A 27,157-nucleotide genomic window follows, 5' to 3' on the forward strand; every position below is an offset into this window, starting at 1 on the left:
CATGTATTCAGCATATCCTGATGAGCAGTTCATAGGAGGAGACTCATACTTATCTCATGTTTTTTGTTTCTATATAGCAAAGCAAAAGAGGCTTTCCTAAAAATGCAGAAAGAACGTGACTTCCATCAAATGCATCATAAGCGAGTGGTCCAGGAGAAAAACAGGCTTATCTGTGACCTTAAAAGGTAAAAAAGTTATTTTAATTACTGTTCATGCAATGTTAAAGATCATGTCTTCAATTTTCACTTGGTAGTAACGAGGTAACATTGTGGAATGTAAAGCTAATTGCATTTAGCTGGTGTGCTGGTATGTAGCAGTTCCATCTGCCCCTTCTGCTATGTCTTTTTAACAGTTTCTAATTATTTTTTTTACGTTTTCCTTGGTGTGATGTGATGTTATTACATACATAGTATAGGTAATGATTTCTGCGTTTAGATCTTTTCTCCATTTTAAGGGTAACTTGTGTCACACTGAGTTCAGAACCTTTGCATTCATGATTCCCTTAGATGGTGTTTTTCTGTCCTTTTACATCTTGAACTTCCCATGTGAAATTTGCTTTGTTCCTTTGTTTGCAAATACTCCCAAGCTAGTCCATTCGTACTGAGTTATAGTAGCTTATTTTATAATAATTAATTCCATAATTTTGTCATTCTGGAGCTCTTAAGTTTTCTGTTAACTGTTGTGCTTCTTTCCTTCCACAAGGAGAGCTTTTATATTGTAGATCTGAAGATCGCTGGGCCAGGTGAAAGAGTGGAGTTCAGAATCTCTTCTCTGCACATGTTTATGCCAGCAATTGTATGTCACATTGAGGAGTGACATACATCTGCAGCTCCAAACAAGTCACAGAATTTTGGCTTGTCAATGCATGTAATAGCAACTACATGTTCTACATCTTTAACCTTGAAATCCATACATGCTAATGCAAGAGAGCACTATGCACTGGCTTATCCTGTGCCAGCTTTTTGCAAAATCCAGTAGTTTTGAAGTTTAGTGTCCTGTGTTTCTCTTGAGAGATGGTATATCTAACTTTGAGTTGTTCTGAAGAATTAAAGGGGTTAAGTATTCAAAGTGTAATGTGCAGTGAAGAAAGAAATAGTAATCATAGTACGACTGTTTTATCTAGATTAGGATCTTAGTTGGTAGTTGGATAATAGCTATAATTCTCTTTCTTCCAATGAAATATCATCCATCTGCAAGAAAACAAATTAACAAAAAATTTATGTGGACTGTGTGTATGAAGGATTAAGAGCAGCTGATGGGTTCTTTTGAAAGATATGACTGAACAAACTATGAAGCCTCTTATTGATCTGACTTTTTATTTTTGTGTTTTTTTTTTCTTATGGTATTCCAGTTGGGTGGTTACATGGTTACGTACTAAATACCTCTGTCTCCTCTGTGTTGACCTTTTAGCACTTTTATTCTTTCATTTGGGGAGGAGAAAAAAGTTACACAGATATAAATCTCAGACTGAACTGACCTGTGAGGAACTGTTTGCCCTCCTCGTCTTCATAGGCTGAAGGCACATTATGCATCATATGAACCAGTACTGAAGGAGTTGACTGAAAAATACCAGACTGCACTGAGACAGAAAATGCTGACTAGTTTGGAGAGAGACAGAGCAGTTGGGCAGGTAAAAACTGTGGTGAACACCACTTGCAAAGCTGTAAGGAATGCTTTTGGATTTTTGGTAAATACATAGGATGCTTCTGTTAAAGCAACACATGTATGCAGTAGTGTGAAGCAGGAGGTTTTAGTAAGTTTCATGTTGTTTGGTGAAATGTTACTATTGAAAGTAAGTGAAACTTAGTGTCACAAAGTGGTAGTTGTCAGTCTGTACTTGCTTAGTGCTGTTGTACACAAGTCAATGTGCAGACCCTGCTACACTTCCAGTGTCGAAAGCTTGGAGAAAGGTGTGATATTCCCACAGATTTGTGTGCTTCCATCTATGCCTTTAGAAATCACTTATTTTAACTTTCTTACTGTTTATTGCTTCTTCCCTGGAGGTGTTCCAGGCCAGGTTGGATGAGGCTTTGGGCAGCCTGGTGTAGTGGAGGGTGTCCCTGCCCATGGCAGGGGGTTTGGAACTAGATGATCTTTGAGGTCTCTTCCAACCCAAACCATTCTATGACTTTTCCTAAATATATCCAGAAATGACCTACTAGTTTAGGAAAAAATACATTAAGTTATCAGAAACAGTTCTTCTGTCTTGTGGGTGGAATAATAAAGTAGCATTTTATTCCTATAATCTTATCTGATGCACAGGTTGGTATACATGATATTCTGCCCCTTTAGCAGGAAGTACTATAAGCACAGATAGGATGGCTGAAGAACAGAAAATTGTCTTGTGTGTGTTTAAGCAATAGGTTGTTTCTTCAAAAGAGGAGGGAAAGAAGAAAGAAGAAACCTCTCGAAATGCGTTGTGTTTCAGCAGTAGCAACAATTATATGTGGGTGACATGAAAGGAATTTACCGTGCTTGCATCTGATTCTAAGAGTCCTCATCTCTTGCTTCCTTCTTTCCTCTGCATCCAGTTTTTCTCAGGTCACCTGAGACTCACTTTTAAACAGCTGAGGGTGATGTGTTTGCCATTTCAATAAGGAAATGTCCTACAGAAAAAGAAAGGTTTACTGTCCATGTACAGTTATGCTGAATCAGAGTACAGAACAGTTCCAAAGCTATGAAATTTCAGGAACATATGTAAGACCTATCCATTTGTGAACTATGTGAGTTTTGTAGTGATGGTTTTTGTAACACAAAATGCTGTATTTCGTGGTATTTTCTTATGACCACGTTGTACATCATATTGTGCCATTAAGCTAAAGATGAGCATGGTGATAGCAGTGGTTAAAAGTTGATGGTGCAGTAAAAGCCCTGGTGTTCTATGTCTGCATGGTTCTGCTAGAGCTGTAAAAGTATTTTGAGAGACTCTAGATGGCTTGTATTTTACCACATAGTTTCACTGGGCCTTTCCAAAATCGTGATTTAAGAGTAATGTTTATAACTTACAGATAATAATCAGAAAATTCAAAAACCATAGATGGAATTTATTACTTAAATATGCAGGCATAAATGCTGTGTGCTGTGAACAGACAGTTCAAAAGCAACGTTTTTATATTACCTCTTCTTGTTCTCTCCTCTCTTTAAAATTAGGTTACAGATTTGCAAGCCGCATTGCAAGATTTAGAGTCTGGATTTTCTGTTCAGATTCCTGTGACAAAAGGTAAAATATTCCTATCACCAAGCCAAGACTGATTGTGTTTTTTGTTTTGTTATGTGTTTTGTTGTTGTGATGTATTTCAAAATCTGGTGTAACAGTAAATCAAAAACACTTAGACTATAAACATTTTATCAGCTGCCCTGGTGACTGAGCAACAATTTTATCATTTCAATATTTATTCTAAAATGTATCCATGAAGGACTGTGAGGGTGCTGATGGGAATATGGAATGCACGAGTAACTACGGAAGGACTTTGTCCTAGAAATCTATTTGTGTCTGATTTTGTTATTTAAGCCACTAATACTCTTTTTTTTATTTTCATGCAAGTGTTCTTTTCCAGCTCTGTTAGAAGCAATATACAGTGATCTAGAAACATTTTGAATATACTGCTGTCATGAAATCCAGCCTCTTAATTTAGCATGTCTCATTTTTACAGGAGGCTGCTAAGGTTATATAATACCTGCTGGAATAATATCTTTATCCGTATGGTACTACATTACTTCCCTGGTGTTTTGAATAAATGCATAATTATCAAATTGTTTTTCTAACTCCATCAAGAAATAGCATAGAACCTCTATTTCCTGAGTAAATGAAACCCATGCTATCACGTTCTTGGTGAGCATCAGTCCTACTAAAAGTTTAGAACCTATTCTCCAATTCCAGCCACCTTTGACAGTGAGATAAGTCTTAAATAAACCAGATTTCTAGAAGACTCCTGAAAATAGATGAGATAATGAAAAAGGAATTGGTGAACTCTGCCCTCTTTGACAGCGGAGTATTCACGTGAGAAGGGGATGTGGCACCTGCCTTAGTCATAAGCAGAACTTCGATCAGAGATTACAGTTTGTTTGACATGACAAACCCTCAAATTTCTCAGCCATGTAGCTGACCAGGTGCAGATATTATACAAATTCCATGTGAAGCATTTGTTACAATTAGGATTTTTTTACACCTGTGGGGTTTTTTTTGTGTTTTTTCCCCAATGTGTTAAAGACCTGAACTGCCTTTTGCACTGGTAATATACTCCAGGTAAAAAGCCACTGAGTTATCCCAGCCTTTGACAATCCAACTTCTTTAGTTCCCACATCCACGGAGTTAATTCTGTTGTATAAAATTCCTGTAGAAAAGACAAGGCTGAGAAGAAGAATAGTAGCCACTAACTTTTTTGGTTTCTTTTTGGCTTTGTATCATCTTTGTGAAGATGATAACAATCATTTCCTTGACTATTAAGATGGCTTATTTACTATTAATGCAGTATTTCAGCCACTATCCAGATCTTTGCTACTGCCTGCCTGTTACAAGCATAGCACATCTGGTTTAATTTTTTCTTTCAAATTCCGTCTATCTCATGTAGGCTTAAGCAGTTGGTCTCCTAAATCGTTGTGACTTGCTACGAGTACTGATCTGAGATCTAATTATGTGAAAGATGCCTCTCATCCTAGCTCAGGTCTTGGTTTCCATGCAGGAGTAGGAGGATTCCATAGCTGAGGAGTCCCTTGAAGCACACTCTGAGGAGTCCCTTGGACTTTGACTTTTCTAAACTACTCTTTAGTTAAGGGCATAGCTGCTCTCATGTGGGAGAACTTGCAAGGGTTCTGTTGTCTTACCCAGTATAAACTAAGCTTATAATTTTAATTCTATATACAAGCAAATAGCTACTAAGCTAATAACTTCTGTAAATATAGACTTCAGATGTGTCAGTACTTCTTCAGCATCTTTCTGATTCTGGATTCTCATGCCTTTTTTTGTATGAATTAGTGTTATACTCCTCAGTGAGACACACTTCAGTTGCCCAAAACACCTTTCTGTGGCTGTATGTACTGAATATGCTCTGCTGTAGTCTTTAAATCTTGTTACAACTGGAAGTATAAACTTCTGCCCCACTGAAGACAACTGGAAGTATAAACTTCTGCCCCACTGAAGACAACTGGAAGTATAAACTTCTGCCCACTGAAGACAACTGGAAGTATAAACTTCTGCCCCACTGAAGACAACTGGAAGTATAAACTTCTGCCCCACTGAAGACAACTGGAAGTATAAACTTCTGCCCCACTGAAGACAACTGGAAGTATAAACTTCTGCCCCACTGAAGAGTATGGTGCTCATTGTCATCCCACTTCAAAGAGGGGACTAGAGAACAGACTTTTTATTTTATGTTAGTTTAGGGCATATAGTATTTAACTTTTCATTATACTCAGACTTGAGGATATATAGTGTGGGTTCTTCCCCCATGCTAGTGTTTTCCAGTATAGATGCCCCATCTGTCTCTTTTTCCTATTTCATGTACTTTCGTTGTTTGAGCAATTCTAAAAACCACTCTCTGGCTGTTCACAGTACTTGTTTGTTCTCCAAAAATCTTGAGAGCAATTTATAATACCAAGAAGTGACAAGCAGGGGAGCACTTTATAAATAATAATATTAAAAAAAAATAGTTAATCACTTAGTCTCTAACACAAATTATTAAGCTCATCAGCCACCCGTGTGCTTGTATGAGCTTTAATTTGCTTCGTACCCTGTTCATCATAAATTAAGTGATATTTTGGTTCATTTCTTTCCAGTGCTTTGTCCTCTAATACTACATAATTTTTATTGTCCTCTGTAGGTCATACTCATGTCTCAGTGGGTGATGTTGTCTCTTACTCAGATACTTTCTTGCTCCCTCTTAAAGATGGCTGTGTTCGGTTGCCTCTTGAGTTCTTATTCATGAGACAGTATAACTGAAGCCTTGAGAAGCAAGTGGTGCATAGATACTGGAGAAATGTTTGCTGCGTTCTTCTCTAAACTTAAGTTCTTAGTTTGGAAGGAACCAGTGCTCTTGGACTTGGAAATCTCTGCTGTGAGGAGACCTACAGCTGCATTTTTTCAGTTGCCATATTTTCAGGACTGACTTTTACGCCTCATTCCATTGGTACATTGTAATTACAAGATACTGAACATTCAGATTGGCAGGTTATTGTTTGCCTTTTCTGGCCAGCTGTCTGCTTTCACTGCAGTACAGAGCAAAAAGGAATGAGAATGGCTCTTCCCACCAGCAGGAGTTTGCCCATCACTGCTCCTGATGCTGCTTCTGTCCCACAACCTGACTTGACTGTGGAACACATGGAATGCTGGCTTCGGCTAGAGGCACTGAGTGTGGCTTTTTATTAGTTTTGGGTTTGCTTGAAGTAGTTGAGATTTTTGAATAGTGGCAATGAGGACCTGTGCATCCAATCCATTGTGGGTTTGTGGTTTTTTTTGAGGGTGTCATGTAGTGCATAATGAAGAACTAAAGGGAAGCTCTTTAGTATTCACCATGAATTTGCATTGTAAATTTGTATCTGGTGGCCACATGGGGGGAAAAAAAAATAACAGTATTTAATGTTAATTTTAGGACAACTATTCTGGATTTGTTACTTATTATTTCTAGGCGTTTGATGTAGCAGCTTTCAGCCTGATGCATTTCAAACAATTGAAGAGGATAGCGCCCACAATATAGAGCATGTAATTTATTTACTAGAGCTTTTTGCTGTCCCACTGCCAGACTGCTGTTTGGCTTTGCAAACAGTGCTTTGACCACAAATCCTTCAAGAGAAAGTGTTCTTCAGGTGTCTTAAAAATTGTTGGAAGATTAAGTTTTTATTTACTTACCTTGCGTGTTTAAAGTTGATATAAAGGACACTTAATAGTTGGAGACGAACTAGTTAACAGTTAGGATTAGGACTCGGTCATCTTGTAGCCTGCTTCTCTGTCCCTGCTATGCTTACTCAGAAGCCAGCTTTGAAAGAAAAGTATTTTGAGTTCAGCTTATTTTTGAAAAGGATTGGGTGTTTTATGTAATAAGATATGCATTAAAAACTGGTTTTGTTTTTGGTTTAAATCCGGTCCTCCCTGATGTGGTAGCAAGATCATACATAGATCAAATTATCAAAGAGAAATAACAGATTTTTTAATTTAGATTATTGGTGTGTATTAACAGAGCACTTGCACCCTTACTTACGGATCAAGACAGTGTTAAGTGGTGCTCTGAAAAAAGATCCTGCTTGCCTGAAGGAATTAAGCAATTTTGCTTGTGGCTTGCTTATAAACCTAAGTGAACACTGCTATAACAGCTGGTTCTAAAAACATGTTATAAACTCTTACTTGCTCAGTACATTTCTTGTATTTTCTAAAAACAACAGCTGCTTATTTATTACCCAATTCTGTTAAAAAGTTGGACCCAATGAGTTTCTTCACTCATGGTTGAATTAACTCATTGCTGAGGCTGTTAACTGTGCTTTTCTTTTCCTTGGTCTGATGTAATTGTTAGAAGGTCATGCAAAAAGAAATTCAAAATGCACCAATTAAAGTACTTAAACCTGGTTATCCCCATTCTGCCCACAATGCAATCAGAATAGAAAATCTGTGAACACAAGCCGTCGACATCTTAGTGCAATTGCGACAGTTCTTTAGAATTTGTTCTTTCTTTTTTTTAAAAAGTTTACTGACTTTTTAAGCCCTTCAACTGTCATGACTCTGCCGGTTTGTAAGTATGTGTATTTCAAAAGCACCAGCAAACCAAATACTCCGTGAGCAACATGCTAGTGAGTAGCAGTTACTGAGTGAGTAGAAAGTGGTTGGCATATAAACGAATTTTTCCATTTATGGTTCCTCAGAGAAAGTTATTTAATCAGGTTATCTGTGGCAGTAGCTTTAACTTGTAAAGCAGTGAGAATACAGGTGTTTTGTTAGACTGGGCACAGTTCTTCTTATCAGTTGCAGTTTTACTCACTTGAGTATACGGGAAGGTTTTGTGTTGGCTTGATCCACTTTTTTTACCTCAAGAGTGGTGAGGGTGGCTTTTTTCCCCTTCAAGTCAGAAAGCTTGCATTTTGGTGTCAAAGTCTTAAACTATTTTACAAGAGCAAGCATTTAGAAATGCACAGTGTGAAGTACACTTGTTTCAGTCTGGATTTTAGCTGTGTAATGTCTGTCTTTGAAAAAATCTCGGATTGGATAGGAGGAACGTAAGTGCCCAAATCCTGTTGGAATTCAACATTCCATTCTTTTTGCTGTAGACCTATGTACATAGTGCAGAGCATTGCGACATGATACAGGGATCACAAGGGATTGTATTCAGATACTTGTGAGCTGCCAAAACAAAGACTATCAGAGGAGAGCATCCTTTCTTCTAGGTCATGGCAGGTGCATTGTACAGTAGTCCACATGTGCTAGATTGTTCCTCATACTCCCTTTAGCTCGTTCTGATGATTTACAGCCATGCTACCTGCTTAGGATTTCTTTGAGTTACCTCTTCATAAGTAATTCCTTGTTTGAAAGGTAGGTTGGGAGAAAGTGCAGGGAAACAAAAGGGAATGCAAGCTTTAAATCAGAATAATGCATTGCTGGTAGATATTGGATAGGATGCAGTGAGATGATGTTTCTTCTGGCTCTGACTGTGGCACTCTCCTGTACCGCAAGATTCAAAGTCATTGCTGCATTTTGGGGGCAAAATCTAGGGGACTGTTAGGTGAGCTGAAAGGGGTGACACCAAAATAATTTGTACAGCAGAGTTATATGTAGTCTTGGAATACTTTATATGGATGGCACAGTAACCTGCATATCTTTTTATTTAAAATGATGCTTCTTTTAGAATTTCGTATGTCTAGTTCATATTAAGTAAAGAGATCTTCCAGAAGAGTAAGTAAAAAATGCATTATGATGATATTTTTGTTGGTTTTATTTTATAGCAGGCCACAAATGTCAAAGGAAGAAAGTGTTGGAAGGTCCCACCCAGAAAGCTCTTCAGGAAGCCAGGCAGCAAAAAGTCCTTGATGCTGAAAGCTCTTCATATGATCCAGCCAGAGATGCAGACAAGAAGATGGGCAAGAGATACCCAAAGGTATGCAGCACTCTTTGCAGTTGTTCAGTACCTAATCCAAAGTACATGTTCAACTACTAAGGTGTGGTGAAAAACACTTGTCCAATGTGAAAAGTCTATCATATAGTGACAAATGCTCAGTAAAAGTAAATAGAAGAGGTAGGTAATAAAACCAGGTTTTTTATTTTTAATGAGTTTCCATTGCAACTAATTTTTCGGGGACTAATAGGAAGTTGGATTAGTTGAAGCTAGCAAGCTACTTTTCAAGAGTCTGGCGTAATGACCTTGCAGAGGAAGAGAACTGGCTATAAATGCTTGTTGCTCCATTATGTTTCTTTTGTAACTGGAGAAATACTGACCTGCTCTGTAGTGCTTGCAAACTTTTCAAGCATTTCCATCTGTCTGTTTTGGCTGGGTCTAAAAGGTATGACATCTGGGAGACGAAGGGCAAAAAATTGGTGAGTTCTTAATAGTCAATGAAAGTTTCTAAGCTTGAGTATACCAAAGGTGTGTTGCTGTTTCAGTTTGGAAGTTGTGCAAAATCGCAACTAATTCCTGATCGAGTTTTTTCTTACTGAATTTGTTTTCTTTGCTTTGTTCTACTTGGTTTATTTATTGAGGTTGCATTTTACAACTATATAGCAGTGCTTTGTATTTTTTTCCAATGAAGGTAATCATTCTGATATCTAAAATTTCTTACACTGGCCTATTTTTATTAGAGAACCACAGTTAGAGTTTAAACTGTGCTTTTGAGAAGGAAAAAACCTGTAGTTTAAGTTAATCTAGTCAGAATCAGCTTCAGTCTTTCGTTTCCCTGTCTCCACAAGAATGTCCATGATTTTATTTTTTGTGTTTTTCTGTCTGTTTTTTTGCAAGGATATTTCTTCTGTCTGACACTGACGGTGCGCCTCTCCTCTGACAAACATACCATTTTATTTATGTTTTCATCCCTTTTCATTCTCCTGAACCTCTATAAAAAAAATAAATCTTCTGTTGCTTTCTGAAACACTGCTCCCCACATATTGGAAATAATTCTCTGTACTGTTTCCCCACCTATTAGTATCTCACTATTACTGAGGCTCCTGCCAGTCCATCTCCAGTTTCCCTATTCTTCATTCAGTGGTTAGAAACTTCTATCTTAGACTCTTACAGGTTTCTCTTCTTTTCATTTTGACTTGTGAACAGATGAGTAATTCCTGGTTTGTGAAATGGTATTTTTTGTTCCTGTTTCTACTGAAGTCATCAGGATTTTGATAGTAGAACTTCAGTGCAGTTATGTTTCACCCCCAGAATATATAAAGTCTACACAGGTTGTATGCCTGTCTGGCACTTTCTTGTTCTTTGAAATTCATAAGCACTGTTAGTTGACTGGTTCTGGCAGGCATCTGTGTTTCTGCAGGTCTTATGTTTCCCAAATGAGTCCTACCAGAGGCCCTGATGTCTTTATTTAATCAATGAATTAGACAACTGGAGTAGCTCCAGAAATAAGACATCAGGAAATATGGGCATGTTTTAATGTACTAGATTTTACCATGGCTAAGCGATAATCTAAAACTTTCGGTGTGAGACTAACATCTTTTTCCAACAATGGAACGATAGCTTTTTTCACTTAAGATTTCCTGGGTGTATTATTTCTAGATATTTCCTTTCCCCTAACAAAGGATTCTACCTTAGAAACCGCATGTGAATTGTCTTATTTCTTAGTCTGTTAGAAATAAATGGCAGAGGGATGATGAATCCAGAGAGGGCAATGGGGTGAGTTAAAATTGTGTTTAGAACAAAGATGCTCGTGGAACTCTGTCCTGTAGTGCACGTTTACTGAACTCAGTTCTAGTCTAAGTTATTTTTCTAAAATAGTGCATTCTTACTCAACAGTAAGTACAGTTGTCTGAATATTTATTCCAGTCAAAAGGATTAGGTATAAACGAGTGCCTTGCCTTCCTTAGATCATTGTGATACTTGAAATCGAACATCTGTGTGGTGCCTCATCTCCTTTGACCTATATCAAAAGATCTTTTTAATTCTACTGTCTTACGTGACTTTTATTCTTTCCTGCAATGATTCAACATGGCAATGTCTTTCTTGAAGAGTGTACCATAAATAATAGTCCTATTCTCATTTACAGTAATTAAAAACACTTTAAATGTTTTTTTTGGGGGGGGTAAAATTGGTATACACATATTCAGGTTAAGATTACACTTAATTTAAATTCTTTTCGTACCACAAAGGAAGTAAGAGAGCATAAATTCGTCGGTTCCATGGCATTCAAGTGAAGGAAATATAGATGAAATAAAAGCAATTAAAAATCCTGTATTCAAAGAGTGCATTTATGACAAAAAAGAGAAAAAGAAACCAGAAAATATGGGAAATCTCGGTAAAATTCACTGTCAAATATTGTTTAGCTCTTTTCAGTAAACGCAAGCGAACATTTGAAGCTCATACAAAGTTCAGGGTGAACAGTTTATCCAATTTGAAAATTTAGACATTAGGATTATATCACTGAGTAAAAAGCAAATATATGACTGTGAAATTGTATCCTTGAGACAAAACTGTAAGTGTTTGTATTAACTGTACTGTTATATAGGAGTGAACTATGTTGATGAAAATGATTTAAAATCTTTTCTGTGTCTTGTAGCTAAATAGTGATCTAACAAATGCCTGTGCTTTTTCTTAAGTAGATGCAAATATGACTCATAGCTAAGCTAGAACATTTCCTTCAAGGACAGACATATATTGTGTCGTCGTAATATCCTGTAAAAGCTGACGCCTGATTTAAAACCAAAGGTCCCTTTGATACGAAGTTTATCACTGAAACAGTGAAAAAGCAACTGGAATTTTTCTTAGAGAGAATGTATTCTCCTGATTTTAAAATCTTTGTTACAAAACACAATTCAATTATACGGTAACAGGCGATTAGGCTAAACTGTTTACATATCTACTCCTTAATAAGCCAGTATCAATAGCATAAATATTCTTAGATTAAGAATGTGCATAGAGTACTGCTTTAAACATTTAAATTAATTAAAATGCACTCACAGGTCATTAGAACTGTAGAGAACCTTTGATAATGTGATTTTTCATTATCTCATTGAAATAATACTTTTCCTATTTTTGTATTTTGTTCTGTCATGTTCCTCACAGAGTACATTTTATATTTGATTGCTTTTATTAGTTATTAGTAGGATGATTGCACCTTCTTTATCTTGAGTAAATTCTGTTTCCACATGTAGTGTATTACAGCACCATTTCATTTTCTGAAGTATTACTTGGTGTAAAACTTTATCAAAAGGTGTATTGGCCATTTCTGGAGTTGACACGTTATCTGTTTCTGTGGAAGAGATTTTGAGATTATGGCGAATGGTATATTAAAAGAAATAGAAAAGTAAAATCGAAAGATCATACAAACACAATATCTTTTGTAATTAGTACGACTTTGGATCTAAATATCATGTGTATACATGTAAAAAATCTAAGTTTCTCCTTAGTTCTATGGAAGAAAGCACAAAATTTAGAAGAACTACTGGTTCTGTGCTTTCAAACAGAAGGGAAGCTAAAACCAAATGATTTCTTAGATTATTGAGCTTGAATATAAATGATCATAGGCATATTGGGACAGAATTGGAACAATGAGATCTCAAAATAGTCATAAATGAAACAGGCAATCATTTTGTGTTTGTAGTAAGGTTACTAAGAAAGCTCTGATCAGATATTCAGTAGAGAGAAGATGACTGACAGATAATACTGGTAATACTTATTCCTGCGGTCCTTCACTGGTATAGTAAAACTCCAGGCAGATAGCTAGGAAAATTAATACCAGTTACAAAGATGTAAGACCGAAGTCTAGAGGTGGGAAAAGAAAATACAATGTCTGTATTTCAAATGAGATAAAAAGTGAAAGCTAAGAAACTGTAGACTAGACTAACTTAAACTCCTGAAGAAATTTGTAATAAGTGAAATTTTACTGAACATCTGGAAGAAACCAGGAGAAGTAACAAAGAAAATGTATTTGCAAGGAAAAAATATTTTAAGTCAAGTCTAAATTGCATCTGTAACAGGAGAAGAGGTCTCATGGATAGAAGAACAGTAAGTGTTGTAACTTAAGATATAAGAGCTCTTATGTTTTTAATTAGACTTGGGATACTATCTCACAGGTCATTCCTTTTAGCAGCTGTGGAAATCTGGCCTGATGGAAGCATTCCTAAGTTAATGGAAAGCACATGGGAGATTTGCAGATATATTGAATAGGCTTTTGCTGGCATGTTTTATCACTGATGATCTGGAAAATGGAAGAGAAAATATGCTGAGTAAAGTTGCAGACCAAACGTACTGCGTATAGGGGTGGAACTGCAAGTGCAATTGAGGACAGGAGTATTAGTCAAAAGCTGACCTATTTGGAGAATTGATCTAAGGAAATATAATGTACAATGTAAGAAAAGATACAAAACTCTACCTTTTAAAAAAAATCAAATGTAGAAATACAGAACAAGATGAGTAGGCACTAGAGTTTGTGTAAAACAAACTTAGCATGAGTCAACAGTGACATGATATTGCAGCATAGCTGGACACCATACTGCAGTACTGTAAACCAGGAATGTTGTATGGAGGATGTGGAATATTCTTCTTGCTTTGTTCAGTTGGCGTGTAGCTTCGGCTGCAGTGTTGTGTTCACGTCGATCATGGCTCTTTAGGAGACAAGTGGAGCGTCTACAATAGAGCAATAAGAATGATTAGAAACATAACTGTTAAAGAAAAGGTAAAAAGTGAAATTCTTTTACAGAGGAGAGCACTGAGAGGAGACAGGGTACATCCTTAAAATATAAAAGAACTGTTTAAAATAAAACCCCAACAAAACAACCTTTTTAGGTTGAAGTAATGAGGTAGAAATCCAATAAGATTCAGATGACACATTACACAAAACTTATGGTAGTAAATATAGTGAAGGACTGGAATAGATTGCCTAGGGAGTTACTGCAATAGGATAGACAGATTTTTCTGGGGAATAACATGGGTGCAGTGTCCCCTTGGGAAAGGGGATGTACTGATGGACCAGCAGAGGATCTGTCTAAATGTCATTATTAGTTTCATTTCCCCTAAAAAAAAATTGTACTTAAGGGAAGAAACTTTCTGCCTTGCCCTAAAATAGCAAGCCACTTTTAACTTTCTTTTAAATAATAGCAATATCAAAATATTTTTTTTATAATTCCTGTTAGATTTGATGGCTGGGGAAAGGGGAAAGCCTCACATTAGTGCCTGCAGATGGGAAGGCACTCAGAAGATGTGCCAGCCAGCAAACGTGTTTGTGAACTGATGAGCGTGACTGCAGCTCTAGAGCAAGTCCAGCACATGCAGCTTCTTGTCCAGTGGGACTGTCATCGCATACACAGCGGGAGCTGGCGTTATAGTGGTGGGAGTGGGTATTAAGCAGGAAAGAATGTCTTTAGAATATGATGCCTCTTTATTTCTCTTCATGGAATTAATGTTCTGTGACTCAAATGTTAAGAATATGATCCAAGATTAACTGAATCTAAGCTGTTGATGGAATTTAATTTGAAAGAATTACGTTTTTTGTTAGGCAATACTTATTTTTTAAAAAAACTACTGTAGACTTGAAAACGGTAACAAGAAATAGCTTTGTTAGATGAAATCCATGCTTTTGTTTTAATATGTGAATGATATTCTATATGTACTAGATGATGTGGTAGTGGCTTTAGTTTTAGCCTTTGCCTAAACGTATATTTTTAAATGACAGGGCTGCATGGAGAAATGGGGAAAATGTTGAAGAAGGTTAGCTACAAATAAAGATGTATATAAAAAAATCTTCATACATCTGTAAGAAAGATTTATAAAAGACAACATAGATTTAATTTTCCATCCATCATTGCATCTTTGTTAAATCAAGATAGTCCAAGCTGTGCATTTCTAGAAAGAGATGGTTTGATATTTGAAGCTATTAGTCCTTGATGATAAAATTACCTTGCAGAGCATCCAAAGAGTTTGTGTGCTGAAGAACATTGCTTATTTTGAGTCATTACATGCTGCTAAGAATAATAAAATAACAGGCCCCTGAGACTGAAAACAAATACGAAAGAATGTTGGGAAGTAAGACGCATTTGATCCTAATTCTAATTGTAGCTATGCTTTGCATATTCATATATTTCTTTCTGTAGTTGAGTGTAAATAGTGTCAGTTTTTAGAATAATAGCCTATCTCCTGTGAGACTGTGGATCTCTCTCTTGCTATAATCATTTGCAGAAACTGCTGATAATAAAATTGCTAATTTTTTATATGCAAATATTTTGATTTCCTGGAAAAGAGGCCTACTGAAGTTATATTTAATGTAAGAAAACATAAATATAAAAAGTATAAAGACTTTAAAATGTTTGGATTTTTTTTAATTTTTATTGATAACTGTTGCCATTGCCATCTTCAGGACAGGCAGCCCTGCCAAATGGGGAAAGACTTCAAAATTTCTCTTGGAAATTATTTGGGAATTTTGGAGAGGTCAAGGAGGAGAACAGTCTGGTTGTGCTTGTTCCTTCACTAACAAATGGATGCAATGCTTACAGCACACTTTTTTGAAACATGCTCAGGTGAAATACTACCAAATAGGATTGTGCCAGTACCACCGTAACTGTGCAATTGTAATGCTCTTTTGAATGCTTAGCTTTGGCCAAGATGTCTGTTCTTTTAAAGGAAAGAGAAATCAGTAAATATTGTTAGAATGCACTGCACAAGACATTGAGCATTGTGCCCTTGCTTGGGTACCTTGGGATGGAATTGATGCCAAGTTCATTACACATGAAAAATTTCAATTGTTTTGAAGAAAGGCTTTTTTCCGTGCAAAGGGAAAAAACTAAATTCCACAGAAATCTATTTCCAGTTATAAATTTTCTGTTATTTGAGATTAGTTTTATAATAAAAATTTGATAGTGCAAGAGGTGGGAAGAGTTAAGTAGTAATTTTCAAACCCTATATACATGGTTTTAGTTTCCAATGCAACAAAATAATGATCTGGTTTGGTATTTTTGGGTATTGATTAAATACATATAAAATATTAATCAGTTAATTGCAATTGATATACAATTGCAAGTCAAAACGTTCAGAATGGTAAATGTATTTGAACTGGGGGAATAATTTCTGCTGTATTTTTAAAGAAATATTCTTCCAGAAGAAACATTTGCAATATAAAATCCAGCAGTTAACTTTGCTGTTCAGGGATGTGGTTAAAAGGAAGGGCAGTTTGTGAACTACTGCATGATATACTTACACAAAAAAATAGGTTGAATGAGGCCAAAGTTAACAATACTAATTGTTTTTTGTTTTTTCCAGTTTAATGTAGTTCAGCTTAAATTACTCATGCATAAAACTGGATCCCTTTCAAATTACTGAAATGTGATTGAAATATGAAATAAGCACTCAGACCCCTAAAATCTGGAAGGAAGGGCTCAGGTGCTCACTAACTGTGGTATTTATATTTTAAATTAACTATTCTATACTAAGTTATGGATTTGGGCATTCCAATATTTAAACAAAGCCTTTGCATATGTAAACATCACTTCAAGGAAAATGAAATTCAACATTAGCATTTGGTTTTCATGGTAACGAATTTCTCTAACGTGCTCTTAAGTACTCCGGCAGGAACGTGCACTGCTCATCATGTTCAGGGGTGTTTGTCTTGTATGTTCCAACAGTACTTCTGGGAGCAGAAAGTAAAGTCTTAATTCTTTTTGTTTGAATACAATGAAATAAAATGCCAAGGCTGTATTCCAAACAGTTTATGAATTAATAATCAGACTATTTCCTCCAGAAAATTTAATTATTTTTCACTGGAGTGTTGCATACTATGAAGATGATGTTAATGGGTCACAGGACTTTTCATAATTGGATTTCCAGTTCAAATCTAGGCCTGACAGGTTTGATCATGATTGAAACTAGTTGCTGAATAATCATGGATTTGTTGATCTTATCTTCTCTTACATGCAATAACCAAAGTGAAACTTCTGCCAGCAGGGAGACTGAGGTCTGACAGAGTACTGAAAATTTATAATCTCCTCAGTCGGCAGGAGAAACATGACTGGGATGGAGAGGAGCTGTTGTTGGCCTTTGTGTTGTCTGAGATTCTTTGATGTTGCTGCCCTCCACCCCTGTTCATACTTTTTGTCCTTAAGACCAGCTCATTTTATGCAGATCACTGAACGATGGTCAAATGGTAACACATTCACTCCTGTCAATAAGGGTTTTGCTTTCCTGGAGAAAGGTTCCTTGGTGAAGGATTTCTGCTGGAAACTAACCTGTACCGATGTATGTACAGCTGGGGTTTTTATGCCAGTGGAACATAAGTAATTTCAGAGTGATGTTTAGATAATAAAGGTGGATCAAATCTGCTGCTGATAAATGCAGCCACTTCTTTAAAGCACAACTGGTAAACAGCATACGCTCGACTACAGGAAACAATTTTGTAGACACATTAAGAAACAGGAAAAAAATCACTATACATGATGTTTTCAAAAATCTAGTCACGCGTACCAGTGGTATTTTTCATGTGTGACTTCTTTGTGTACACCGTATTTTCCACACTTCTGATGTATACTGATTATTTTTTTTAATTTTGGTTAGAATACTTAGCTGTTACAGCTAATTTAGATGTCACAGCTATCTGCATTGTTCCTGTCTCAGCTGTTTATATATACATTTTACATGCCCATTGCCTGAGGAATATCCTTTAAATGGCCATTTCCTAGTAGCATGGAAATTCAGAGTCCTCCTTCCTTCACTCTTCATGTAAAAATTGTTGGTACTTTGTATGTGCCCTGGCTTGGACCCAGCAGATAAAATAATCAGAAAAAGAGCAGCATTTATCCGTGTTAATATGATAGAGAGAAATATTAAATTGTGTTTCAGCATAGATCACAGGGTTGGTTAATGTGAAGATACTATCCTTGGGTTTGCGTTATTGCAAATACGGAAAGTAATAATGAAGACAGAGATCAAATAGGAGATATTTTTAATTGTAACAATTATCCTTTGGGGGGGAAAAGAAATCCTCATTTTGAGTGTATTGTACTTGGAATTTTTGATTTACACTCAGTTGGTAAATATTTGTTTTTGTCCAAATGTAGTAGTAATTTGGAAGACTTGTTCTCTTGAGTCCCAGGATATAAGGCTTTGGCAGCTTTTTCTTCTGCTTCTCCTGTTTTGTTGTTGGCTAAACTTCCCTTGTTCTGATCCTGCCTCTCCAGCTTCTCTTCTGTCTTGCAAAATAGTAGTTCATGACCAATTTTGGCCTGCCACCAAAGCTTTGAACACACCCAGTGTAAGTAGACTTGCTTTGATCTCAAAAACCCACCCAGGCTAAAATGGTTTGGGAAACAACAATGAAGAGAAGCCGAAAGGGCTTTGTTGGCACTATTGTTTATCTATAGAGTTTTGTTTAATTTTAATGGAAGACAGCCCATTATGTTCTAATAAAGTATTTAGGAACTGTGTAATCACAAAAAGAATGGGAGAGGAAGGCTGACAATATTTGAAACATGTTTTAAGGTTAATTGAATATGTCCTGCGTTGTATTCCTTAACTCCTATACTCTTTCTAAAAACACATCCAAACTAATATACTGGCATATATCCTTAACCTTGGTGTGAAGTTAACTGGTTTTTGGTCTGAGAATCTTAGCAAGGAGCTTTTTACAACCTGTGTGTAGTTTATTTCCATTTCTTCTAGCCACCACCTGGTAATGTGCATGAGTAGACAGCCTTGGTGGCAGTAAGACTGGCTGGATGTGACAAGGTGGTAGTGAGGAGCTCGGGCAGAACATGGCAACACCTGTGCAGGAGACTCTTCTTGTCCAGCTGTATCAGCTCCTCAGTGATGCTGTAGGCTGTCTTCAGTTTTATACTGTTTGAAACAATCCCTGTCTGTTTCTTTAGAATAAAAAGTTTGTTTCCTTAATTAATTTATGAATGTCAGGAAAGCTTTTGAATCGGAGACTTTGGAGCTATAAATATTGTTCCTAATATTACAAATCCTGATTTTGTTACTTTTGAAAATCTTTTTACTAATTGAATTCATTCATCATGAGTTTCATGTCAGAAGGAAGTTACCGTAATAAAAGTAATGAGAAGAAACAAGGAAAGGGAAACTTTTTTGCTTCTTTTTCCAGCAAATGTATTTGAGTATAATGTTAGTATGTCATTGGATTGTTCCAGTCAGTATATTACTGACACAGCTGAGATCGGATTTTATTAGAGCTATCTTTTTGGTGAGTCTGCATCAACTCTAATTTGGCTGTTATTTTTAGCTACACAAGTACGTGCCTGTGTTTTGTGAATGACAGGTTGATCTACTTGTAGTTTATTCCTCTTAATGTACTTGAGCTGCATACCCGATACATGTAAGCCATTTACCAATGGCTTTTAAGGTTTTCAGTTTTCCTTCTCCAAGTGGTGTCTCTACGTTTAGCAGCAATTAGTATCTAAAGCTCTGCAAAAGTGTTTTGGTTCCCTGTCGTAGAAGTTAGGAGTAAATGCCTAAATGCTTTTGAGAATTCAAGGCTTCTATGCTGAGATTGGGTTAATACTATTGTCTAATAATTTTTCTAAGCATACTACAGTGAGGTAAATATCCAGCTTCTGTTTAAAGTCAGCTATCATTATGTAATATTATACTGCAAAGGTTAATTTTCTGGTAATCTCATAACTTAATAATCAGTTAAACAGATCTAATGACTTGTTGTCACTGACAAGGGTCTCATTTTCTGCCCCTATTTTCTCCCTTTTCCTTTCAATCTTTGTGGAGAAGAATCCATTTTTCCAGTGGTAGTTGTTTTCTGCTGGTTTAGCGAGGTGAGCGGGCTCACCGTGGGATCACAGCAACGCGATTCAGCGCTGGGGGAGGTGAAGCTGCATTAGCATGTGTGAGGGCACAGGATCATCTCTGTGGCTGCTGGCTGTTAGATTAGGATGTTACTTGAAATCTCATTTTTGCTTCCTATTGCTGCGGTTTAGTCCAGCGGCAGCTAAGCTACCGTGCAGCCACTCGCTCACTCCTCCCCACCCTGTGGTGGAGTGGAGAGGAGAAAAACATCACAAGAGGCCTGAGGGTCTAGATAAGAACAGGGTGGGGTCATCCACCAACCATGGCCTCGGGCAGGCAGACTCAGCCTGGGGAAAAATCAATTTAATTCATTAACAGTTACTTGAGAGAGGATAATGAGAAAACAAAACCTGATCTTAAATACAGCTTCCCCGACTCCTCTCTTTTTTCTGCTCTACCTCCTCCCCTCAGTGGTGCAGGGGGATGGGAAATGGGGGCTGTGGTCAGTTTGTTGCTGCTGCTCCTTACTCTTCAGGCTTATGCTCTTCCAGTGCTCCAGTGTGGGGCCCCTTCTCATGGGAGACAGTTCTCCACAAACTTGTCCAACACGAGTCCTTCCCGCAGAATCCAGTTCTTACCCATCAGACTCTTCCAGCGTGGGATTTTCCCATGGAGACATGGCTTCTTAAGGCGCAGCCACCTGCCCCGGTGTGGAGTCCTCCACAGACTGCAGATGCATCTCTGCTCCAGTGTTAATGTCCAGCAGTGTGGAGTCCTTTCCCACAGGAGACTAGTCCTCTACAAACTCTTTTGGGCGCAGGCATCTCTGCTCTTGTGTGGAGTCCTCCATGGGCTGTGAGTGCCTCTCTGCTCCACCGTTGTTCATCTTTATGGACAGCAGGGGAGCTGCCTGCTGTTTCACTGTGACTGCAGGGGAATCTCAGCTCCAGGACACTTTCTCCTGCTCTATCTTTGCTGACCTTGATGTCTGCAGAATTGTTTCTCACCTCCACTGGAGTCAAATGGCTTCAGCTCCCTGCCTTCCCTGTATCTTAACTGCAGATCCCACATGGTGTGGGTTTCTTTGTCTGCTTATTAAATATGTTTATTCACAGAGGTGCTGATTGGCTTGGTCTTGGACATAGGTGGGTCTGACCTGGCCAGAGTCAGGCTCAACTGGTTTTGGAGCTGGGGAAGCTTCTAGTAGCTCCTTAGAGGGGCTATCCCTGCAGCCCCTCCGCTGCTACCGAAGCCCCACCACATAAACCCTAGCAGACCTATTCACCATATAGTAAGTGGCAGTTTCTGGGGGGAATTTCAAGTTTGTAATGATTTTTATGGAATCTTAAAAACCTTTCTACATCTGAGAGAGAATTGCACTGAAGTTGAGGAAAGTATAAGATAATGGAACCAATGGTGAGAGTTAGTCTAGTTGTAATGGGGACTTCATACCTGTGTGTTTATTCTATAATTTTCTTCTGAATGTTGCACGTTTAAAAGTTCTTTCTGGTCCTATTCAAATAATACAGGAAGACATGCCTTATCTAGGGTTTTTTGGTTTGGGAAAACTGAAATTCTGGTGTTATGATGAAGACTTACTGCTGTACAAATCACTGCATTTTACCTTTCTGTTGAAGTGTGCATACAAGCTACAAATATGGAGACCTTACATCAGTGCAAAACCCGTATTAGGTACATAGTGAGACCCTCTGTTCAGTGGCTTTTCTATAGATATATTAACTGCTGCTCTCAGCTGTTACTTTGAAGGTTGCTTTTTGTGGTCGTGTCTTCCTCCTGCCCCCACTCCCTTCCCCCGGAATATTCGGGTAATTCTGTGCTGTTTTATCCCCATGTCCTTTATGATAACTTAATTTTTAAGCCTTACATTAAGAAGAAAAAAAAATCTGAAATTTTTAAGTGTTTCTCTTTGGAGTTTGTAATTATAATTTATCATCCGGTTTGTTCTTTACATTCTTTTTAGATTCTGAGTCAGAAAAAGACATTTTTGGAGAGACTGTGCTCATCAATTTTGTAGAAGCCTCCAAAAAATGTGATTAAGGCAGTGTTAAGGTCACAGGCATGCACACAAACAGTGTGATTTTTGTATTAGCACTAAAACCTTGGACAAAAAAATCCCACGTAGGTTAATTTAGATGTGCAAATGTAGAGTTAGGATTCTGCTTCTCATGCATGGTTATGTAACCTGTTTTAATTATGCTCTTGCACCGTATTTTTTTCTTCCTCTTTTCATGAAAATGTGGTTATATGCCATAGATGTGTTTTTCCCATAGAAGTTGTCATCACTATGTATACTAGACATTGATGGCAACACTGAAATATTTCAGGAATCAAGTTGAAGTTTCACTTCGCTAGCAAGAATAGTGTATTGATAATTGAATGTAGGGTAGGTGCTTGTGTAAGTTGTTTCTTCGTTTTAAAATGGGTTTTCTTTTCAGTGTTTTTGTGCTGAAAAATTGAGATTGTTTTAAGAAGCTATTGATCTGAAGATAATCTAAAGAATAAAATCAGAGGTGCTGTAGTCTTTTTATTGAAATTCATCACCTGTATATATTTAACACAAGGTTTTTTCCACTCCAGAAATAGAGTAAGTATGTGATTAATTGTAAGAATGATAGAAATTGAGAGAGGAATGATGTTTGATATGTTTTAGTGAGCATTACTTTATGTAGTTGAACTACAATCCTGAATGTGTCCTTTGTTTTTCTCCATAGCACAAAAAAAAGATCTCTACCTAAATGATTCTATGATTCTGTAATAGCTAAAAAATGGAGTTTGATTCCAGTAAACTTCTGAGTCTGATCTGGAGGCAGAGTATTACGGAATTTTTCATCAGTTAGGAGCTGGAAGTTGGAGACTTCATTAGGATTGCCTTCAGGGCGAATACAAAGCGGGTCCAGAGGTGCAGTTTATGGCTGCAACATTACAGGCCTTTTACCTGATGTGCAGCAATGGCTGTGATCACATAGAAAAGATCTTTAAAAACACATTAAATGCCTTTAGTAACTGCAGTTCCTTTGAGTAAAAATTGTGTTGGTTTTCCAGTTTTACTGTGTGAAAGCTCTTGCCAAATATTGCCTTCAGTGCCTGCAGATTGAAGGCAGAAGCACAACAAAAAATGAAGCAATTTAAGGTGTTGGTGTGACAGCTGAGGGTAGAAATGAAAGATAAAATAATGAAATGACAGGTGAGGAAGACAAGGCAGCTTTATGAGTGAGATGACTGGATCTTTGGGGAGTTAGAAACAAAAAGGCAATCTGCAACGTAACGCAGAAATAAATGTAAGCTTGGGGAAGCGTAGAGGAGAACAGGTGATTGCGAATCTTGCGTTGCAGATGAAAAGGGAGCTGTAACAATTCTGTGTTTGCTCGAATACCAACAAGTGGAAGTTTGCAATCATGCAGCCTAGATCAGAAATGAGAAACTGAAGAAGACCTGCCAGTAGAAATAGATTTTTATACCCAGATTCAAAAGGTGTTTTCCAGTAATGCTGTTTTTCTGAACCTGCTCCTGTCCTTATGTTGTTGTTTTCACTGTAAGAACGCTTTGAAATATATGCCCATTGGAGTAGGACTTAAAACAGGAAAGGTGGCAGTGCAGGTCTCTTTCTGCATAACTGGAATAATTATGTTCCTCATCTTTTCCCACATACCATACAAGTACCTAGGAATACATGGAAGCTAGAAAAAGAACAATAGAGTGAAAGGTTGGTAAGAACATGCCATATGACAATGAACTGCAAGTAAACAAAGAATGAGGCAATGATACAGATTATAGGTGATAAAAAAAGAGGATAGATCATGATGACTTAGAATTTCAGAGGACAAAAGTACAACAAAAAAGTTAGAGTTAAAATTGTGCGTGGCAAGGTGCAGTGGAATTTTTGTGTTGTGAAATAAACAGTGAGAGGACTTCTGATACAGGTAGAATGTTGACAAAGGAAATCTAATTTGCCTACTCCTATCCACTTGTGTTTACTGTGGAGAGGAATATGTTAAGGTGGCTTGCTATCCTAAAGCTTTTACTGAAGTAATAGGAAAAGATGCCAAGAAATGAGGTAGAATATGGACTTGTTTACTAAAACAAGTTATTTTGTAATACAAGTGGGAGTGAAATTCAGATTTAGAATTGATTAATTCCATTTTTGTATGGGTTATTACTGTGGATAAGGGAAAGTCATACCTGCTCGGGAATAGTCCAAGGGCAGTCAGACATGATTTTATGACCAGTCAATCAGGGCTCAAGGGAGAATTTGAACCTCTGCAGATTCTCAAGAATTCGGAAGGTTACAAGGAAAAGTCTTTGCTAGAGGAGTAGATGGAGGAAACAAATGCAATAGTTGAAGATATAAAGATAGTAAAGATAAAAAGCCAAGCAATACACACTGTTTGCACAATTTATTTTGTTGTTCTCTAAACTAATTTTTTATGCTGCCTGATTCTGTATGCTTTAAGGCAGAATTCTTTGCAATGTTTGCTTCTCAGCCTGTTTTTTCCCACTAGTGTCTCGCTCCCTTTACATCCAGGCTGTCTTGCTAGTTTTAATAAAACTTTTTTTATCCAGAGCTAGTCTCTAGAAACATCCTGTGAATTAGAACAGGTTGGTGCAACCTGTGATCGGATAAAACCCAACACTACCCAGAAAAAAAAAAAAATATCTCTTTTTTAGATTTCTGGCATTGACTTTTTAAGCATTAGGCCCAAAACTGGTCAGTGAGTTCTGTGGAGTTTTACTCACTTGTATCTCATAACTGGCTGTACCATTACTCTCTGAGCCCACAGAGATGTATTGATATATAGCACTCTTAAAAATTAATAAAGCTATTGCCCATGTTCTTCATAATCATCCTGTGCGATAGCTACTGATGAATGGAATTTGACATCTCCAATAAAAGCTTTGAAACTGTTAAGGCAGTGCCCAAGTGCCTAGATTTAGAATGAAATTGCAAGTTGTCTTGGTCCTGTCTCTGTTTCAGATATTCCCTCTGACTTTGTCAGAGTGGATGGAACAGAAAGCTGCTGCATATGAAAGGGTATGCTACACTTTGAAAAGGGAGACCAAAAAAGACTAATAGAGTCTAGTTCCATTTCAAAATTTAGTTGGTTTTGAGGGGCTAATGGTAATAAAAAGCAATATAAAGTGTTACTTGCATTCTTACTAAGGATACATGATTTTGAATACAAAAAAAAGAACAGACCTATTGGGTAAACAACTGCTGTTTTTCAGAGTAAAACTCATTTTAGGTCCCCATGCCATCTGTCCTAACCCACATAAACAAATTACCTTTCTATTGAGAGTACGTGGACTAGGTTTCAAGAATTGAATAAAATCTCGCAGTTTGACATCCCACATGAAAGCTCAGTATTTCAATTTTGTAGCTTAGGAGTCCAGTGGTAATAAACCGATCCCATTCTTTCATCTCCTTCTGTACTAAGAAATTGTCTCAGTGAGATTCTGCCAGCAATCTGTGGATACTTCCAAAACTGTCTTTAAGATGTAAAAAGTGACTGGTGAAGTGGAAAACTAGAATAATATAGAGAACTGAAAAGTGTATATAATTAGTACTAATATTAACACAAATTATCCTGTGATTATAGAAGATAGATTTATCCACTTTAAGCAATTGTATGAAATCAACATAATGTTACTAATATGGTAAGGTCTGATATGAAGCCTTAAATAGAAGAGAAGGGGAGAATCATCAAAAGTTTTTCAGATTTTTTTTATTTCCTCATAAGCTGTTTAGCATTTTTATATGTGACTTGGAAAAAAAAAAAACCCTGATCTGATGAAGATTTGATTCAGAGATACTCATAAAGTTAGCAGATAAGACACTGGAGAGATCTTATTTCATGAAGAGACCAGGTAGATGAGGAGGGGAAGTCTGGATCACTTGGCAAACTAAACAGAAATAAAAATCTACTTTTTTACTACAGCGTCTGTTGAAGTTGATGGACTCCTAGAATAGTGTGGGTTGGAAGGGACCTTTACAGGTCATCTAGTCCAACCGCCCCTGCAATGAGCAGACATCTTCAACTAGGTCAGGTTTAATTAAGGAGTGTGTCGACCTTGACTGTGACAAAAGGAACAAAATACATTCTTAATAGGACTGTTTACTTAGCAGGCAAAAGTAGAATAGGACTTAGTAGATGAAAATTGAATCTAAGGACATTCTGGGTTAGAAATAGTGTTGCTTTTTAGCAGGGAATGTAGTTAGATGTTTCACAAATGTACTGGCAGTTACAGTAAATTTGTCTGTGTTGAAAAAAAAATGTCAATTTCTAAATAATGGCTTTTTTTAAGCTATGTGTAGCTGAAGTAGATATTAATTCAAGAAGGTGCAATGGCCTGGGTTTTCTGTGGTCCAAAATCAATTACAGACGTTGTCTGGTCTGGCTTTATAATCTATGTCTCAATGAACTGAGAACAGACTGACTTCTTTGCACCTTAAGACAGTTTTTAGCAGTTTCAGTTTCACTGCTGGCATGTTTGTGTAGTCAGTCTGGCAGTACCTCACTTAAATATTCTGTAGTATCCACTTCCTGCAGTGGTGAAAATATTTATGCTGAGTTACAGTGATGGATAATCAGCATTATCACTATTTGATATCGTACTTGTTGCTAACAACTACAGTAATCAATAGATTAGCTTTTTATTATAAAGAATCCATTACTCTCCAATATTGGCAAGTTGAGTGCTTTGTACTTGTATGTCAAAGTACCCTTACAGCTTTGTTTCCATTATTTATCATTATGTGGAGCTTGGAATAATGGTTACTACCTGTCCTGAAAGTGAATCGGTATGATGAAATGCAAAGAGGAGTAATACAGGCAGCATCTGTAAAGGATAATTGCAAATAAATCAATAACTAATGGTCCCTGGATGTGTTTACTAGTTCATTGTAGTGATATATGAACCTTTGTGTTCCCTATGTGCCTTATAAAAGTTATTGAGATGATTACGATGTGTACTTTAGTCATGTGAAAAATTAGTGTGTACTTAGATACTGAGAATGTAAATGCAATTTTTGAGGTTCCTGACAATGCCTTAGAAGTGGAGTGTTAATTTGAAGAAAAACCAAGCTTGTTAATGTTTGGAAAGTTAATAAAAGAATGGCAAAATTTAAAACTTATTTGAACTTCTAGCATTAGTATTTGGACATAATTAGTGGTAGGAGAATCTTCAGAACATTTATTTTTCTTTTATTAGAAATGCAAGATACTAAACAATCCAAAAAACGCAAGCGTTTCCACGCTCTTTTATACTGCAAGTGT

At 37.0% G+C, this 27,157-nt stretch overlaps 1 protein-coding gene across 1 annotated transcript in view; it reads left to right on the forward strand.

Moving 5' to 3' along the window:
• The window catches only part of SPAG16 (sperm associated antigen 16), a 402,571-nt gene that overhangs the window by 21,629 nt on the left and 353,785 nt on the right, over positions 1-27,157 (forward strand). The window contains exons 6-9 of the mRNA XM_086615835.1: positions 78-185; positions 1,513-1,630; positions 3,151-3,220; positions 8,923-9,074. Coding sequence (XP_086471961.1) covers positions 78-185; positions 1,513-1,630; positions 3,151-3,220; positions 8,923-9,074 — 448 coding nt within the window. The remainder of the gene's footprint in view (positions 1-77; positions 186-1,512; positions 1,631-3,150; positions 3,221-8,922; positions 9,075-27,157) is intronic.

This window comes from Tauraco erythrolophus, chromosome 8, assembly GCF_009769465.1.
Source record: "Tauraco erythrolophus isolate bTauEry1 chromosome 8, bTauEry1.pri, whole genome shotgun sequence".
Classification (NCBI taxonomy): domain Eukaryota; kingdom Metazoa; phylum Chordata; class Aves; order Musophagiformes; family Musophagidae; genus Tauraco; species Tauraco erythrolophus.